Source organism: Heteronotia binoei, chromosome 17, assembly GCF_032191835.1.
Source record: "Heteronotia binoei isolate CCM8104 ecotype False Entrance Well chromosome 17, APGP_CSIRO_Hbin_v1, whole genome shotgun sequence".
Classification (NCBI taxonomy): Eukaryota; Metazoa; Chordata; class Lepidosauria; order Squamata; family Gekkonidae; genus Heteronotia; species Heteronotia binoei.
The window spans coordinates 12,337,186-12,355,716 of NC_083239.1; the positions used below are offsets into that span (position 1 = coordinate 12,337,186).

The 18,531-nt window shown below is 49.2% G+C and overlaps 1 protein-coding gene across 1 annotated transcript in view; it reads left to right on the plus strand.

The window, feature by feature from the left end:
• The window catches only part of MYOM3 (myomesin 3), an 82,604-nt gene extending 69,352 nt beyond the window's left edge, over positions 1-13,252 (plus strand). Inside the window, exons 34-37 of the mRNA XM_060258344.1 lie at positions 3,499-3,535; positions 5,898-5,920; positions 6,164-6,219; positions 11,316-13,252. Of these exons, the coding sequence (XP_060114327.1) occupies positions 3,499-3,535; positions 5,898-5,920; positions 6,164-6,219; positions 11,316-11,591 (392 nt within the window). The 3' untranslated portion in view covers positions 11,592-13,252. The remainder of the gene's footprint in view (positions 1-3,498; positions 3,536-5,897; positions 5,921-6,163; positions 6,220-11,315) is intronic.
• The last annotated feature ends 5,279 nt before the right edge of the window (positions 13,253-18,531 follow it).

Below are 18,531 nucleotides of genomic sequence, written 5' to 3' on the forward strand. Positions count from 1 at the left end.
AAGCAAGGTAACCCAACAGGGTCCACAAAAGGAAAGCAAAAGGTGGGGCCATATCAAAAGAGGTGAAATGGGAAATGTTATAGAAGCAACACAGTTGAAACTAACGAGAGCAAGAACCCTGCTGTCCGAAGTCCTTCTCCTTCATTCCACAAAAATGACTACCTGTGATTTCACCCAGTGGTCAAGCTCTATTACCACCCCACAGACCAACCCTGAGGGAGAAATTCAGCCTGATCAACCATACCATAGTTCAGGATCAAGCATGGCTTGAACTGAAATCTCTGTATCTGAGCTGAGAGAGAATTTCACATGTTCAAAATTTAGCAAAACTTCACGTGTTGAACTCAACTTTTTGGTCATGATTTGGAGAGATGTTGTATTTACTGCAGTGTAACATTATAAAACAATGCTACAGGAGACTTGAGAGTAGTGTTTGTGTGTGTTCATAATAGCTGTGCCCTAGATTTCAACTTCTCTATGCTAGTGCTCCCCAGCACTAGCTTCCTCTCTGCAGAATGCACAGCTTCTCAAAAACTTCAGTTCCTACAGGGTTCTTCTGAGAGACTGATGAAATCTCATGTCTTGGTCTGAATTTGTTTGAACACCCCCACCCCTCCTTTTTTCTAGCTTTTCCAGGTGCAATTTGCAAAATTTTCTCTAAATTGTAAAACAAAAAAACACTTTTTAAATTAGGCTCTTGTGTTGCTGGGTCTAAACTGGGCACATGCAGCCCCCTGAATAATGCCTCTTGGGTCTGTTTTGGATCAGGAAAACAGCACAGAGAAGAAGGCTGAAGCCTCTTCTTCTTCTGCACCAAACCAAACTAGGCTTCTTCATTACTGTGGAAGGGAGTTCTCACAGGGTCCTTGAGCTCTCTTGGTTCCAAATTTAAATGGCTGTTGAGATAACAGAAAATCTGTTTAATATGACCATCTGTCTTCTGTTGCCTTTTTTTGTACCTCCCTTTAAATTCTATTTTAAAGAAATGTTAATAAGAAAAAAACTGGGTTTGGAAAATTTCCTAGAGTCTGCATGTCCAGGGTATCTTTTCAGGTTCCCACAGTCTGACCCCAGCAAAGAGTGGTGGCTGAGGTGCAGAAAGGTGCTGCAGGTAGGTCTGAGTCCCCAGGTTTCCCTTGGCAATTAAGCACTGGACATAAGAACATAAGAGAAGCCATGTTGGATCAGGCCAATGGCCCATCCAGTCCAACACTCTGTGTCACATAAGAACATAAGAGAAGCCATGCTGGGTCAGGCCAATGGCCCATCCAGTCCAACACTCTGTGTCACACAGTGGCAAAAAATTTTATACATACACACACACTGTGGCTAATAGCCACTGATGGACTTCTGCTCCATATTTTTATCTAAACCCCTCTTGAAAGTGGCTATGCTTGTGGCCGCCACCACCTCCTGTGGCAGTGAATTCCACATGTTAATCACCCTTTGAGTGAAGAAGGACTTCCTTTTATCCGTTTTAACCTGGCTGCTCAGCAATTTCATCGAATGCCCACGAGTTCTTGTATTGTGAGAAAGGGAGAAAAGGACTTCTTTCTCTACTTTCTCCATCCCATGCATTATCTTGTAAACCTCTATCATGTCACCCCACAGTCGACGTTTCTCCAAACTAAAGAGTCCCAAGCATTTCAACCTTTCTTCATAGGGAAGATCCTTAGTACAGTGATAAGACGGGCCTGGCCAGACAGGAGGAAGATCACCTGTCCACTTTAATTAATTCATTCATTTCTACCCTGCCTTCCTCCTCTTTGGGGATCCAGAGTGGCTTACAGCATTCTCCTCTCCACTTTATCCTCACAATACAAGAACTCATGGGCAGTAGTCTTAGAAAAGATCAAGGGAAGTCCTTCTTCACCCAAAGAGTAATTAATACATGGAATTCACTGCTGCAAGAAGTGGTGGCAGCTACAAGCTTCAAGAGGGGACTGGATAAACCTATGGCAAAGAGTTCCATCAGTGACTATTAGCCACAAGGTATAGATAGAACACTATGTCTGAGACAGCAATGCCCTGTATTCTTGGTGCAGTGGGAGGGCTTCTGGAGTTCTGCTCCTGCTGGTAGACCTCCTGATGGCACCTGGCTTCTGGCCACTGTGTGACACAGAGCGCTGGATTGGATGGACCATTGGCCTGATCCAACATGGCTTCTCATATGTTCTTGTTACAACAACCTTTTGTGGTATGTCAGGCTGGAAGAGTGTGACTGGTTCAAGGTTCCAGTGTGGCTGATAAGGCATTGATGGGCCTGCCCTCCGTGTATTTGTCCAATCCTTTTACATCTCCCAAGTTCTAATAGCCAGTTTGGTGTAGTGGTTAAGTGTGCGGACTTTTATCTGGGAGAACCGGGTTTGATTCCCCACTCCTCCACTTGCACCTGCTGGCATGGCCTTGGGTCAGCCATAGCCCTGGCAGAAGTTGTCCTTGAAAGGGCAGCTGCTGTGAGAGCCTTCTCCAGCCCCTCCCACCTCACAGGGTGTCTGTTGTGGGGGAGGAAGGGAAAGGAGATTGTGAGCCGCTCTGAGACTCTTCGGAGTGGAGGGCGGGATATAAATCCATTATCCTCATCTACCTCACAGAGTGTCTGTTGTGGGGGAGGAAGGGAAAGGAGATTGTGAGCCGCTCTGAGACTCTTCAGAGTGGAGGGCGGGATATAAATCCATTATCTTCATCTACCTCACAGAGTGTCTGTTGTGGGGGAGGAAGGGAAAGGAGATTGTGAGCCGCTCTGAGTCTTCGGAGTGGAGGGCGGGATATAAATCCAATATCTTCATCTTCTTCTAATACTCTAGAAGTTAAAAAAAAAAACCTTCTCCCCTGCCCACTTTCTTTGCAGATAGATGGACCCAAGAGGCTAGCATAGCATAAAATAGCTTCAATCCATCCATACAGAATGTATCCATCCATAGAGTGGGGCCACGCCAGACCTTGCTGTCAAACCCATCCCCACCTCAGGCATTCAATTCCTCGTAAGCTCCATTGAAAGATCTTGGACAGCCACACGGAGAAAGTCTGAGGCCTTGGAGAGCTGCGAAGTAGCGAAATGATGTGGAAAGAGCTGCTAGTGCATCATTTTAATTTAAATGCTTAAAAATAAAATATTTAAACATTAAAAAATGTAAAAATATTTTTAAATGAATTTTAAAAAAAATTATAAATGAAAGGCTGTTGTGAACCCAAAGCAATGTGTATCCTCAGAGGAGTATGCTCACAGCATCTCTGTACTATCCCTTGATCTGCCCTATCCTCTGTACCAATGGACTGCTCTCCACTGTGCTAAACTGCCCCCTTGACAAAACAAATTGCTCCCCTAACAAAAATTCCTGGCTATGGGCCTGCCCAGAGATTAATGAAGAACCTATTATCAGGGGGTCCATACGTAGGTTCAGAACTTGTGCTGAGGTACCAGTTGTTGTGTTCATATTTTGATGGTAGAGAAGGTTATGGTTCATTCAGTGAAAAATCTCTCTTCTTCTTTTGCAGCTTTTGACGACGCATTGGCTGAACATAAAAGGCTCAAGTAAGTTTTCTGCTCCTACAAGTTTTCCTTTTTAACACAATTCAAATTTCCACTTGTCATTTAACTGAGGCTCTAAGCAGTACTCGTAAGAACTTGGGAACTAAGCAGAATCAGCCACAGTTGGATGGGAAACCACCAAGGAAGACTGGGGTTGCTATGCAGAGGAAGGCAATGGCAAATCACCTCAGTTCCTCTCTTGCTTGGAATCACCCATGGATGGGCTCACCATGTGTCAGTTATGACTTGGTGGTATGTTCTTCTTCTGTGTCAGAAAAAACTTCCCTTATGGACTTTACCATCTGTTCTAAGAATGTTCTAATCATCTGGATACCTTCAGTAAGAACTGTGGATGGTGCTGTCGCCCTAAAGTTCTTCCTGGATTATGCTGGCCTACCACATAAGTGTTCCAGGCAGTCCTATTGGTGCAGCAGACTTTCCATGGGGTGTAGTGTAGACCATTTGGGAGGAAGGAGCTGAGGGAAGCACATGTAGCCTGCAGACCTAGGATGGAGTGGTGGTTAATGTGTTGGACCAGGATATGGCAGATCTTTGTTCAAATCTCCATTCATATATGAAGCTCACTGGGTGACCTTGGCCAGTCACTCTTTTGAACACACAAATGCATGAAGTGGCCTTATTCTAAATCAGACAATGGGTCCATGAAGGCCAGTCTTGTCTACTCAGACTGGCAGCAGCTCTCTGTGCTCAGATCAAGGTCTTTCACATCACTTCCAAGCTCATCCTTTTAACTGGAGATGCTGGAGATTGAACCTGGAATCTTTTGCATGCTCTACCACTGATCCACAGCCCCTTACACGTGGTCTACCTCACAGAATTGTTGGGATGAAAAAATTGGTACAGGGAAAGTATCTATGCTGCTCTGAGCTCCTTGGAGGGACGTGGTGGTGGGAAAATGTTATTAAGTCACTCGCATCCAATTTATGGTGACCCCATAGGGTTTTCAAGGCAAGAGGCATTCAGAGATGGCTTTCCATTGCCTGCTTCTGTGTAGTGACCTTAGACTTCCTTGGTTGTATCCTACCCAAATCCAATACCAGGGGCTGATCCTGCTTAGCTTTCAAGACCTGATGAGATTGGGCTAGCCTGCGATATCCTTGGAGAGGGAGCAGAATCAGAATGCTCTAGAGCCACAGATTCTGAGAGATCTGCTCAGGATCACTCAAGACATTCCAGGAACCACCTGCAGGTCTTTTGAAAGTTTATTTATCTATTTATGTTATTTATATTCCACCTTTCTTACTGGGACTCGAGGTGGATTACACAAAAGAGATCAATACAATCAACACGGTGGGACATCCAATAGGCAATGCAATAATAATACCATAGACCTTTATTGGCATTGATATAAGGGTACAGTATACTTTAAAACCAACTGTAACACTGTAGGATATAATAAAACCTTAAAAAAACCCAGCAAAAGTTAAATGACATAAAATAGCTGTGGGCTATGCATGAGTAAAAGCCTCTCTGATTTGGATTGCAACCTGTAAAAAGCAAGCAACGTGAGTAATAACAAAATTGTGTTTCCCGTGAAGTAAAAAGCAAACCTTGGCATTGACAGAGAGGCCTTGATGGTCAAAGAGCAAAGCATCTAGGTATCTTGCTCGTGGACTGCTATAGAAAGGGCAGTCCAGAAGAACATGGGAGACCGATTTGATGACTCCTTGGCTACAAGGGCATCGTCTAAGATTGCGGGGGATTCTGTGGTATCTTCCAGAGAGGATGGCAGATGGTAGTGCATTAAATCTGGCCAGCATGAATGCTCTTCTTTGGTGAGGATCAGTTAAAAAGAGGAAATAGGGAGCTAAAAACCCAGGAGTCTGGGATAAACCCAGATAGCTTGGGGAGCAAGTTTTCCGAGCTGCCTCAGTTAGACGTTGCAACTGGCTATCTAGTAGTAGCGTTTGATGGATTGAAATACCGCAGAAGCAGAGGATAGATAAAATGCATCCAAGGAAATTCCTATGGATGTAATTTTCTTTTGGATCAGGGTCAACTATTTGGATGCATGATGGTCCATCAGCATCAAAAAGGTGAAAGAATTCTGATCAGAATTAAATAAAAGGCACAGCCAGAACTTAAAGGTCAAAAGCCAGGCGCGAGTTTCCAGCAGCAACAGTCCAGTTTCCATGCAAATTGCAGCATAAGGAACACAATTGGGTAATCCCAGTATTTTCCTCTGAGAAAGTAGCATTAGGTTGTTGTGGGGCTTAAGTGGGGGTTAAGTGAGGTTATCCCATAAACAGGAGGACAGAGATTCAGAACTGCAGCTGTGAAAACGACTATTAGATTTGCATTTAAACAATTAAAAACTTGCTAATTTTGAATATTTCATTTTCAGGCAAGCAGCTGTTGTGGAAGAGCGTGAGTATATGACAATGCATGTCTTTTGGTCCCAGGCTCATTTTCATTGATGGGCATATATCTTATAGTGATTGGTGGCCCCTCCATGGAGCTAAGAAAAAATCTGCAAGGGTGGGGCACCCACCACTAAGGTGAAGGCTTTTGCAAATCCAGGAGAACCCTCGGGCTTGAGTGAAAATGCTTTTAAAATGTAGGGGGTGTCCCCAAAAGGATTAACACCTGCATTATTTCTCCTTCTGCCAGACCGAGCCAAAGTTGTTCGGGGCCTTCCAGATGTGGCCACCATCATGGAGTCTAAGGTAACACTCCTGTATAGGTGGTATCATTCTTGTACAGGTTATGGGGTGCGGCAGGCTCATTCTGGAAGCACTAGGCTGCATAGCGGAGGCCCTAACCATTTACAATACTGCAGACTGGAGTGTGTTGCCCTTTTCTCCTCCTGTGCTCCATTGCTCCTTAAGGAGAAACAAGACTAGGGTGACCATAATGTCTGAAGGCCAGCCAGGGACACTGGGGGGGGTGGTGGTGGGGGGGGGTGGGGTGCGGGTGCCGCCGGAAACAGGAAGTGACGTCACTTCCGGTGACGCATAAGAGACACATAAGAGAAGCCCTGTTGGATCAGGCCAGTGGCCCCTCCAGTCCAACACTCTGCGTCACATAATAACATAAGAGAAGCCCTGTTGGATCAGGCCAGTGGCCCATCCAGTCCAACACTCTGCATCACATAACAACATAAGAGAAGCCCTGTTGGATCAGGCCAGTGGCCCATCCAGTCCAACACTCTGCATCACATAACAACATAAGAGAAGCCCTGTTGGATCAGGCCAGTGGCCCATCCAGTCCAACACTCTGCGTCACATAACAACATAAGAGAAGCCCTGTTGGATCAGGCCAGTGGCCCATCCAGTCCAACACTCTGCGTCACATAAGAACATAAGAGAAGCCCTGTTGGATCAGGCCAGTGGCCCATCCAGTCCAACACTCTGCATCACATAACAACATAAGGAGGGAGGGAGGGAAGGAAGGAAGGAAGGGAGAAAGGGAGGAAGGGAAGAAGGGAAGAAAGGAAGAAGGGAGGGAAGGAAGGAAGGGAGGGAAGGGAGGGAGGAAGGAAGGGAAGGGAGGGAGGAAGGAAGGAAGGGAAGGGAGGGAGGAAGGAAGGAAGGGAAGGAAGGAAGGAAGGAAGGAAGGAAGGAAGGAAGGAAGGAAGGAAGGAAGGAAGGAAGGAAGGAAGGAAGGGGGAGGGAGGGAGGGAAGGAAGGAAGGAAGGGGGAGGGAGGGAGGGAGGGAAGGAAGGAAGGAAGGGGGGAGGGAAGGAAGGGAGGAAGAAAGGAAGGGAGGAGGGAGGGAAGGAAGGAAGGCAAGGGAGGGAGGGAAGGAAGGAAGAAAGGAAGGGAGGGAGGAGGGAGGGAAGGAAGGAAGGGAAGGGAGTGAGGGAAGGAAGGAAGAAAGGAAGAAAGGGAGGAGGGAGGGAGGGAGGGAAGGAAGGAAGGGAAGGGAGTGAGGGAAGGAAGGAAGGAAGGAAGGGAGGGAGGGAGGAGGGAGGGAAGAAAGGAAGGCCGCCCCCCGCCCCCCCGCTTTCGGCCCCCTTACCTTCTTCCAGGGCGGCGGATCCAGCGGCGGCGGGGAGTCCTCCAGCGGCGGCCTCGCGGCGAGGGAGGGAGGGAGCTGCCGGGGCTGGCCTCTGGAGGCCTCCAGGGACCAGCGCCGGGCCTCTCCGCTACCGGCGCTGGCCTCTGGAGGCCTCCAGGGACCAGCGCCGGCTGCTCCGCGGCTTCCCCGCGGCCTCCGCTGGTCCCTGGAGGCCCTCCAGAGACTCTGGAGGGCCTCCAGGGACCAGCGGAGGCCGCGGGGAAGCCTTCGCTGGCCGGCGCTGGTCCCCGAAGGCCTTCCAGAGGCTCTGGAAGGCCTTCCGGGACCAGCGCCGGGTGCCCCGCGGCTTCCCCGCGGCCTCCGCTGGTCCCTGGAGGCCCTCCAGAGACTCTGGAGGGCCTCCAGGGACCAGCGGAGGCCGCGGGGAAGCCTTCGCTGGCCGGCGCTGGTCCCGGAAGGCTTTCCAGAGGCTCTGGAAGGCCTTCCGGGACCAGCGCCGGGTGCCCCGCGGCTTCCCCGCGGCCTCCGCTGGTCCCTGGAGGCCCTCCAGAGACTCTGGAGGGCCTCCAGGGACCAGCGGAGGCCGCGGGGAAGCCTTCGCTGGCCGGCGCTGGTCCCGGAAGGCCTTCCAGAGGCTCTGGAAGGCCTTCCGGGACCAGCGCCGGGTGCCCCGCGGCTTCCCCGCGGCCTCCGCTGGTCCCTGGAGGCCCTCCAGAGACTCTGGAGGGCCTCCAGGGACCAGCGGAGGCCGCGGGGAAGCCTTCGCTGGCCGGCGCTGGTCCCGGAAGGCCTTCCAGAGGCTCTGGAAGGCCTTCCGGGACCAGCGCCGGGTGCCCCGCGGCTTCCCCGCGGCCTCCGCTGGTCCCTGGAGGCCCTCCAGAGACTCTGGAGGGCCTCCAGGGACCAGCGGAGGCCGCGGGGAAGCCTTCGCTGGCCGGCGCTGGTCCCCGAAGGCCTTCCAGAGCCTCTGGAAGGCCTTCCGGGACCAGCGCCGGGTGCCCCGCGGCTTCCCCGCGGCCTCCGCTGGTCCCTGGAGGCCCTCCAGAGACTCTGGAGGGCCTCCAGGGACCAGCGGAGGCCGCGGGGAAGCCTTCGCTGGCCGGCGCTGGTCCCCGAAGGCCTTCCAGAGCCTCTGGAAGGCCTTCCGGGACCAGCGCCGGGTGCCCCGCGGCTTCCCCGCGGCCTCCGCTGGTCCCTGGAGGCCCTCCAGAGACTCTGGAGGGCCTCCAGGGACCAGCGGAGGCCGCGGGGAAGCCTTCGCTGGCTGGCGCTGGTCCCGGAAGGCCTTCCAGAGGCTCTGGAAGGCCTTCCGGGACCAGCGCCGGGTGCCCCGCGGCTTCCCCGCGGCCTCCGCTGGTCCCTGGAGGCCCTCCAGAGTCTCTGGAGGGCCTCCAGGGACCAGCGGAGGCCGCGGGGAAGCCTTCGCTGGCCGGCGCTGGTCCCCGAAGGCCTTCCAGAGCCTCTGGAAGGCCTTCCGGGACCAGCGCCGGGTGCCCCGCGGCTTCCCCGCGGCCTCCGCTGGTCCCTGGAGGCCCTCCAGAGTCTCTGGAGGGCCTCCAGGGACCAGCGGAGGCCGCGGGGAAGCCTTCGCTGGCCGGCGCTGGTCCCCGAAGGCCTTCCAGAGGCTCTGGAAGGCCTTCCGGGACCAGCGCCGGGTGCCCCGCGGCCTCTCCGCGGCCTCCGCTGGTCGCTGGAGGCCCTCCAGAGTCTCTGGAGGGCTTCCAGCGACCAGCGGAGGCCACGGAGAGGCCTCCACCACTGCCGCCGGGCCCCGCGCGCGGGCGGGGAAGGCTGGGAGTGAGGGTGGGAGCGTCCCTGCGCGTGCGCAGGGGCCCTGCGCAGGCGCAGGGACGCTCCCTCCCTCACTCCCCGCCTTCCCCGCCCGCGCCGGCGGCCCACCGGCTCCGGGGCTGCCTAAACCGGGACCTTTAATGGTCCCGGTATAGGCAGCCCGGGATCCGGGATTGGGTGGCCAGATCCGGGAATGTCCCGGGAGACCGGGACGGTCTGGCCACCCTAAACAAGACCTTAGATGCCTTTTTCATATTTTGTGTTTTGTGTATGCATCTGAGAGACAGAATAACAATGAGGTAAGGGGTAGGAGATTGCAATTACTTAAATTGTACTTATTTATATAATTCTTGAGAGTCACTCCATATTTTATTGAAGTGATCTCCCCCCCACCCCATTCACAAGTAATTCACCAGGTGAGAGATTTTAGTGAGATTTATGACATTTTGTCCACCTGATCCTATGGATGTAACTGCCCCTTATGAGGCAAAAGCAGGATTTTGAATACAGGAGACACATTCGCAGAGGAAAACAGCCAGTCAAGAAGGGGGTCCCTATTCCTAATCATTGGGGGTGCATCCTATAACTCTGCTTAGTAGGCACCCGTCTTCCAGCCCAAGTCTTCAGGGGCCCAGCAAGGCCCAGTCCTAGGGTTGCCAATCCCCCAGTTTGGAAGCCCTTCCTCCGCTTCAGGGTCATCAGAAAGCGGGGGGAGGGGAGGGAAATGTCTGCTGGGAACTCTGTTATTCCCTATGGAGATTTATTCCCATAGAAAATCATGGAGAATTGATCCGCGGGTATCTGGGGCTTTGGGGGGGGCTGTTTTTTGAGGTAGAGGCACCAAATTTTCAGTATAGCATCTAGTGCCTCTCCCCGAAATACCCCCCAAGTTTCAAAACGATTGGACCAGGGGGTCCAATTCTATGAGCCCCAAAAGAAGGTGCCCCTATCCATTATTTCCTATGGAAGGCAGGAATTGTAAAGGTATGCCGTCCCTTTAAATGTGATGGCCTGAACTCCCTTTGGAGTTCAATCATGCTTGTCACAGCCTTGATCTTGGCTCCATCCCAATGTATCCTAGCTCCGCCCTCGAAGTCTCCTGGCTCCACCCCCAAAGTCCCCAGATATTTCTTGAATTGGACTTGGCAACCCTACGCAGTCCCCACATAGCCATGCAGCAAGGATATACCTCACAGGCCTGTATATTTACTTTTGCTTTTGGATAGACCATGTCTTCTTCACACGTGTGTTTGTCCAAATCACATCTAAAGTGGGGGAAGAGAAAGTTAGGGGACCACAATTTAAATAATCAAGGAGGTGTGTGAACTAGAGTAGGGTTGCCTGTACTGGGTTGGGAGATTCCAGGAGATTCCTTGGGCCTGGGAAGGATGGGGTTTGGGGACGGAAGGGACTTCAGCAAGGTCTAATGCCATAGAGACCAACTTCCAAAGCAGCTGTTTTCTTCAGAAGAACTGATCTCTGTCACCTGGAGACCAGCTGTCATTCCAGGAGATCTCCAGACACAACCTGGAGATTGGCAACTTTATTGGAAGCCTAAAACTACCCTTTGCTATTAGCCCTGCAGTGTCTTCCAAAGCTGTAGCCAGACTCAGATACTAGCTGAGCTAAAGAGTCAGGAAGAGGAAGTACGGAGGGAAAGACCAGCAACCCCTCCTCTCTGCTAGCCCTTTGTTTATATATGATGGGCAGACATGGATTCAGACCCCTCCAAATCTGTCACTGTCACATTTAAGCCTCAGAAGGCCTCAAAAAGCATCTTCTTGCAAGGGGACCATGGGAACGGTAATTTGGGGTGGGCTGGAGATAAGGTCCTTTAACAGACATCCTTCCCCATCTACGATTCCCATGATTCTGGGGGGGATGACTTTGAAAGATAAAACCAAGACAGGATTCCAAGGCAGATAAATCTTTTCTCCTCTGCACCAGTTTTTCTTCTTTCAAACTTGAACACTTGCTGCAGCCACACTTGTTCATTTGTTTTTAAAAACAGACTCTCTGCTTGACGTGCATCATATCCGGAGACCCTTACCCAGAAATCACGTGGTATAAGAATGAGAAGGTGATCACCTTCAAAGATCGATACAAGATGGAAGTGAAAGGCACTATTATCACTATCACCATAGAGAATGTCAGCAGTGAGGACACGGGGAAGTTCAGCATCCACGTCAAGAACAAGTGGGGCTCTGAAACGGGCCGAGTGACAGTCAGTGTGTACAAACGAGGGGAAGAGCCGGCGGAACTCAAAGACGAACCACCCTTGATTTGAGCCAGGAGAAGACCTTATGGTGCAGAATTACACCCATCCAAATCCATCAAAATTAGTGGGTTTAGAAGGGTATAACTCTGCTGGAGATTACATGGTAAGCTTGAGAACCTTGTTTCAAACACATAAGATAACCAAACTGGACTGCATAAAGTAATCGTTCTAAAAATGCTGCCTTCCTGATCAGAGCATTTCTCTACTTTCCTTTCTCTCCCAAATGATCTCTCAACGTCAGTAACATTCTTCCAAAGCAGTTTTCTTGAACTCAGCTTATTTCAAATATTGAGCACAGGTGAGCAACAATTCCCCAGCCCCATATTTTGTCTGCTGTTGAGTCAATTAATAATGTACACTTTGCGCATGAAGGAGACAATTGGTGTAGTAGGTCTGTTTTCATATAGTGAAGTCACCCTGTGTGGGATGAGGGAGCTCTCCGGGGTGTGGGGCTGGCTCAGGACAGTGCCGATCAAGTGGGCAGAGTGCAAGAGTATCCTCTGCAACCCACTCAGAGCACTAATGCTGCAGAGGCTGAGCAAACCACAAGCCACTTCTTAAGAAAGGTTCAAATTTCTCAAGAGCAACTCAGATAAACAAGATATCTTGGCCCTACCGGCAAGGGTGCATTGATTTAATTAGGAAAGGCCAATTTACAATAATTGATTCAGGTTCCTACTTTTGAAATATATTTTCTGAACAAGCAGACATATGGCAAGTTGCTGTAACTATTAAGCCTTATTGGCTTACAATTATATAAAACCCTTATACAATCTCGAAGCATCATCTTCAAACATCTATTCACAAAGTTCACAAGCCAATTCTGTTTGGTTTTCCTCTCTGTACACCTGCTAACTATGCAAGGTCACCAGTGTGGTGCAGTAGCTAGAGCATCCCCAAAGCGGTACCCATAGGGGCCATTGCGTCTACCAATGTGTTTCCTAGAGACCACTTTCTTCTTCCCCAAAGTGAAGAGCCAGTCCTGGGCTTTCCTCCACCTTGCTGGAGCATGGTAAACCTCCAATGAGCTTGGGAGGCACCATGGCTCCATAGTACAGCATCTGCTTTGCATGCAGAAGGCCCCAAGTTAAATCCAAGGCATCTCCAGGTAAAAGGATCAAATACAAGGTGATGTGAAAGACCTTTGATACTCTGGAAAGTTGCTACTGAACATGCTGTACTAAGGGCCTGATTCAGTAGATAGCAGCTTCATGTTATCATCACCTTTATATGCAGAAGGCACCCATTTGGAAACAGCTGTCCACATCAGAGCAGGATTTTTGGCTTAGAATCTCCTATAGAAACTTCCAGCGTATTATGATTGAACCCCACCCCAATGGCAGCCATGTTGTTTCTGGCACTCACTACCTGTCCTCAGAATTCCAACAGTGCCCATAGGTTCAGCAAGTTTGGAAACCATTGAGTTAAAGTGGTGGATGAGGCCTAGGGAGATCCAGATTCAAATTGCCCATCTGCTTCAATGGCTTTATTCCAGAGGTTGGAGCTTGAAGCCCTAACCAAGCTCAGCTCAGAAAAAAAGCCTACATATACTAGATTTCCTTTATTTGCTTTTTCCCTGTGTTACTGATCAAGAATCTGTATTTTGCTGTTCGTAGTTCAAGCTGTACCTTCAGGATGTGTGCTAAATAAATACATACATTTGATGGGAATGAGTGATGGCATGTAATATTGGTGTGTGTGTGTTTGGGGTGCCAAGAAAAAATAAGGTGGGGAATCAATACAGATCAATAATGTATTAGTGGGCTTTAGACATAAACAAGGAAGAGCCCCGGTCTTTCAGTTTTCTTTCAGAAGCCCTTTTCACATTTGTGAGGTACTTTCATGTTGACTCCTGTGCCAGAAACTCCCGTGTCCATCCCTGATTATCACTGCATTTTTAAACGGCTTGTCCCACACCAAACTGTGTTCCCGCATACAAACTCTTCCACCAGTGGGGAGAACAAAAGCTCCATTGCAATGTGTCCCACTGCTTTATTTTTGCCCATTACCCATTGACTGATAGAACAGGGATTCCGCCCCCCCCCCCCCCCCGCCACCAAGACATGCCCAGATCTGTCCTTGGCTCATGGTTCGCCTCCTGCGACTATTCTCAGTTCTTGGAAACAATGGTGAAGCTCTACGCACATAATGCTTCTTGTGTCCTCCTCAAGACTCCGTATGGCCCACGAGTGGTGGGAGACTCTTATTATGACAGCCTGGGATTCTCAGGAATTCATTGCCCCCTTCCGTGTGGACAAGCCAGTTTTCAAAAGCATAGCTGCCTCCTTGAGAGAGAAGCTTAGCTATGTTGACTGCTGTCTTCCAGACTACCTTGAGCCAGATAAGTGTGTTGGCCTCACATTACTCTACCTGGCCAAAGGAGGTGATCTAATGTCCCTGTTGTGATGTTGTATTGGCCCTCATCAAGAAACTCACCAGTCTTGCCATCAAAGTGGGTGATGACCACTCAGCGGTAAAGCTGTCTCTCCCTTTGTCTTGCCCCCGCCCCAAACCAAAAGAAGCTCCAGTAATATTGGCTGGCAAAATAAGGCTTCCTTCCCTTGAATCAACTCTACACTGTACTTTTTGTCCTGTTTTCCCATTTTGAGGATCCATCTCCCAGGTGGGAAATGGCTTCTGTGGTATTAAGCATGTCCTTTTGACGTTGGCATGCTGACATCTAGGCAGCCATGCACACACAGTCTTACTTTCTCTCTGTGTTTCCCACTTCGTGTTCAGGTACCCACATACTCATTTTTTCTTTCTTAACTTGTCAGTTAACTTAAATACCTGTCCTCAAATCAACCCTACACTATACTTCCTTTTCTGTTCTCCAATGCGGAGGTTCCATCTCCTGGGCTGGAGATAGCTTTTGTAATACCAAGCACCTACTTTTGTCTCACCTAAGTAGTCCTGGCTGCAATCTTGGGTGAGTTGCATGTTCTCCTCATCACCAAGGGAGTCTTGGAACATTTCCTGAGATCCATCAGCTTTCCCTAGCTCGGGACTGTTGGCCTAGTCCTTAATCACCACATCTATTTCCTTGTTCATGGACAAACGCGGGGGAGATACAATGGGTTTACCTTGAAACAGTCTGACTAGCTCTTGGTAATATTGACAGAAGTGGGGAGAGTTCCCCCGTGATCTTGTTATGCTGCACTGATCACTTATAGTCCCTCTTTAGGGGTTTAATTTTTGAGTGGTACTCTATTCCAGACCATTTGTTGCTCCTCAACAACATTTTGGCAGATATGCTATTGTAAATGACAATATTGTGGGACATTTCTCGAGAGCCTACTGCACTTTCTGATCTCCCCATATCTCAATCAGATCAAACATCTCACGCTCTCTCCAGATTAGGCATCTCACGCGCACCCCAGTCGTATTTTGAGCAGTATTTCGCACAGAAGAGGACATTTCAAGATCGTTCACAATCCACCTGAGAAGACAAGAGTGAACTCATAGCAAGGCGGATGAGGGGAAGGACAGAAGTAATGTACAGTGCAGGGAAATCCAGACTCCAGGGAAGAGACAGTGTTAAGAGTACACATCCACAGAGATCACGATAAGGAGCCTGCCAGGTTAAGCATTAGGGTTGCCAAATCCAATTCAAGAAATATCTGGGGACTTTGGGGGTGGAGTCAGGAGACATTAGGGGTGGAGTCAAAATCAAGGCTGTGACAAGCATAATTGAACTCCAAAGGGAGTTCTGGCCATCACATTTAAAGGGACGGCACACCTTTTCAATTCCTTCCTTCCAAAGGAAATAATGAAGGATAGGGGCACCTTCTTTTGGGGCTCATAGAATTGGACCCCCTGGTCCAAACTTTTTGAAACTTGGGGGGTATTTTGGGGAGAGGCACTAGATGCTATACTGAAAATTTGGTGCCTCTACTCCAAAAAACAGCCCCCCCAGAACCCCAGATACCCGCGGATCAATTCTCCATGATTTTCTATGGGAATAAATCTCCATAGGGAATAACAGAGTTCCCAGCAGACATTTCCCTCCCCCCCCCCCCCGCTTTCTGATGACCCTGAAGCGGGGGGAGGGTCTCCAAATCGGGGGATCCCCTGCCCCCACCTGGGGATTGGCAACCCTATTAAGCATACAAGCTTGCAAGGATCATGACACAATGCTTATTATTGCAGAAAGGCTACCCATAGCTAACTTGTTAGACAAAAACTAATTAATCCTGAGACAACAGTGATTCCAATTACACCGGCATAATAATTAGTGGCATGGTCAAATCTCAGGGTGAAGGAGCATATATTAATACCAAGCACCTATACAACAAAGCCCCAACCGTGCACACATCAGGTATCATTTTTCATGGTTTGAGGGAACAAGTGGCCACGAATTGCAACTTTCCCATACAATGAGAAACCAGAAAGTGGTATTGGCAGATGCAGTGATCACCGCTGAAACGTAGCCGGAAATATGAGGGTGGGGTGGGGGTGGGAGCACCACAATGAAGCCACCTGCTGATCATAATTAACAAGACACTCGCCAAACATAAAATTGCACAAACAGCTCACAAGTGGTGGCCAGCAGTGGTAGCAGCGACAGCAAGTGTTGACAGGTATAGCAGTAGGGTTGCCAATCCCCAGGTGGGGGCAGGGGATCCCCCGGTTTGGAGGCCCTCCCCCCGCTTTAGGGTCGTCAGAAAGCGGGAGGAGGGGAGGGAAATGTCTGCTGGGAACTCTGTTATTCCCTATGGAGATTTATTCCCATAGAAAATCATGGAGAATTGATCCACGGGTATCTGGCGGGGGACTGTTTTTTGAGGTAGAGGCACCAAATTTTCAGTATAGCATCTAATGCCTCTCCCCAAAATAACCCCCAAGTTTCAAAAAGGTTGGACCAGGGGGTCCAATTCTATGAGCCCCAAAAGAAGGTGCCCCTATCCTTCATGATTTCCTATGGAAGGAAAGCATTGAAAAGGTGTGCCGTCCCTTTAAATGTGATGGCCAGAACTCCCTTGGAGTTCAATTATGCTTGTCACAGCCTTGATCTTGGCTCCACCCCTACTGTCTCCTGGCTCCACCCCCAAAGTCCCCAGATATTTCTTGAATTGGACTTGGCAACCCTATATAGCAGCCTAGCGGGGAGACAGGCTATCAGTAGTGCTAATAGAAAAAAGAAGAGGAGGGAGAGTCCAGAATTTATTTATATAGGGCCTGAAGCCACGCAAAATTCACATTTAATGAAACCCAGATCAAGCCGAAGGAGGGCAACTAACTCCTAAAAACCAGGATCCAGATACTCAAGGGCAACGGGGATTAGTGTAAAAGCAAATTTTGCTCTGGGATAGAAACAGGGGCGAGCACTAATTCAGTATAAAATCAAATTCCGTTAACAGGACTGAAACCAGAATATCCAGCCAGGGTAAATAGGACCATAATTGTGAACACAAGAATGCAACCGGTATTTTGTTTAAATGCAGTGAAAATTCTCAGAGCGCCAAAATAGTTGACCACGTTATGTGCAGAAGAAGCAGTCCTTAAACTTTGCTGGACTCCTCTCCAGTCTTTGGCAAAGTCTGGTTAGCTAATGCAGCAGACCCTTTGGCACATTAGCTTAAATTTTAGCTCCACAAGGTCAGCACAGGTTATGAGAGGTAACCTGAGCAGTATTGCTTCAGAACCAATGACCTTTTCCAACACTGCAAGCTGGAATAAGAGCAGAATATGTCCTTTTGGAATGTAATGCTTCCATGGCAGCTCATTAAACTTTTTCCTAAGTGTGCCATAGATGGTTTTGCTACTGCGGGTAGGAACAGCAACTCATTTGGGAAGAAACCAGCCATTTTAATTAAACTAACAAGAGTACAATCTGAATCTCTGGGACCATGCAAAAAAAAAAAAGGCAATATAGTGTGACAACAGAATAAACTCTGTAATGATGAAGACAGAACAGTGTTAAAGAGCAGTGGAGGGAGTACGAAACTGCCCGCACTATGTTCAATGCAGTAAGAACAAATTATTAGGGTTTGTAGAATCTTTCGGGCTCAAGTGCCGTGTTCTACTGGAGAAAGTTTTTCTTCCAGACGTTTCGTTCTCGGCTGTGGAGAACATCCTCAGTGGCGTTGCAGCCGGAGCAGGCACTCAGACCTTCTTGGCTGCTGTGCATTGAAGGTCAGAGCACCAAGAAGGTCAGAGGTCAGAAGGTCAGAGTGCCTGCTCCGGCTGCAACGCCACTGAGGATGTTCTCCACAGCCAAGAACGAAACGTCTGGAAGAAAAACTTTCTCCAGCAGAACACAGCACTTGAGCTCGAAAGATTCTACAAACCCTAATGATGTTACCAGCCGTGAAAACCTGAAATCTTTGATAGTCAGAACAAAGTTTGAGACCAATGGCACACACGAAAGCTTATACCCAGAATTAATCAGGTGCCGCTGATCTCAAACTTTGTTTATATAGCAACGGAAGGACTGTGTTCTGCCCTGATCTCCTTGGGTGAAGAAGAAGATAAAAATGGGGTAGAAAGAGATGTTTGCATTGAACACAGATTCAGGTGGGTAGATATGTTGGTCTGAAGCAACAGAACACATTGGTTTCATTCTTCCCACCCATTTTATCCATATTCCAACCCCGTGAGGTGGATTAGGCGGAAAAAGCTTATTGGCCAACCCAGTTTCTTGACTCGACACAGATAGAAACATACTCTTGTATATTGCAGGGTTGGTGTGCTCTGGAAACCCTTTTCAACATGCCATAATATGATGCAGATTAAAGCAGGAAAAAGCCAACGGTAGGGGCAGGGTTGCCAATACCCAGGTAAGGCAGGGGATCCCCCGGTTTGGAAGCCCTCCCCCCACTTCAGGGTCATCAGATAGGGGAAAGAGAGGGAAATGTCTGCTGAGCGCTCAATTATTCCCTATGCCTATGGAGACCGATTCCCATAGGGGATAATGGAGAATTGATCCACGGGTATCTGGGGTTCAGAG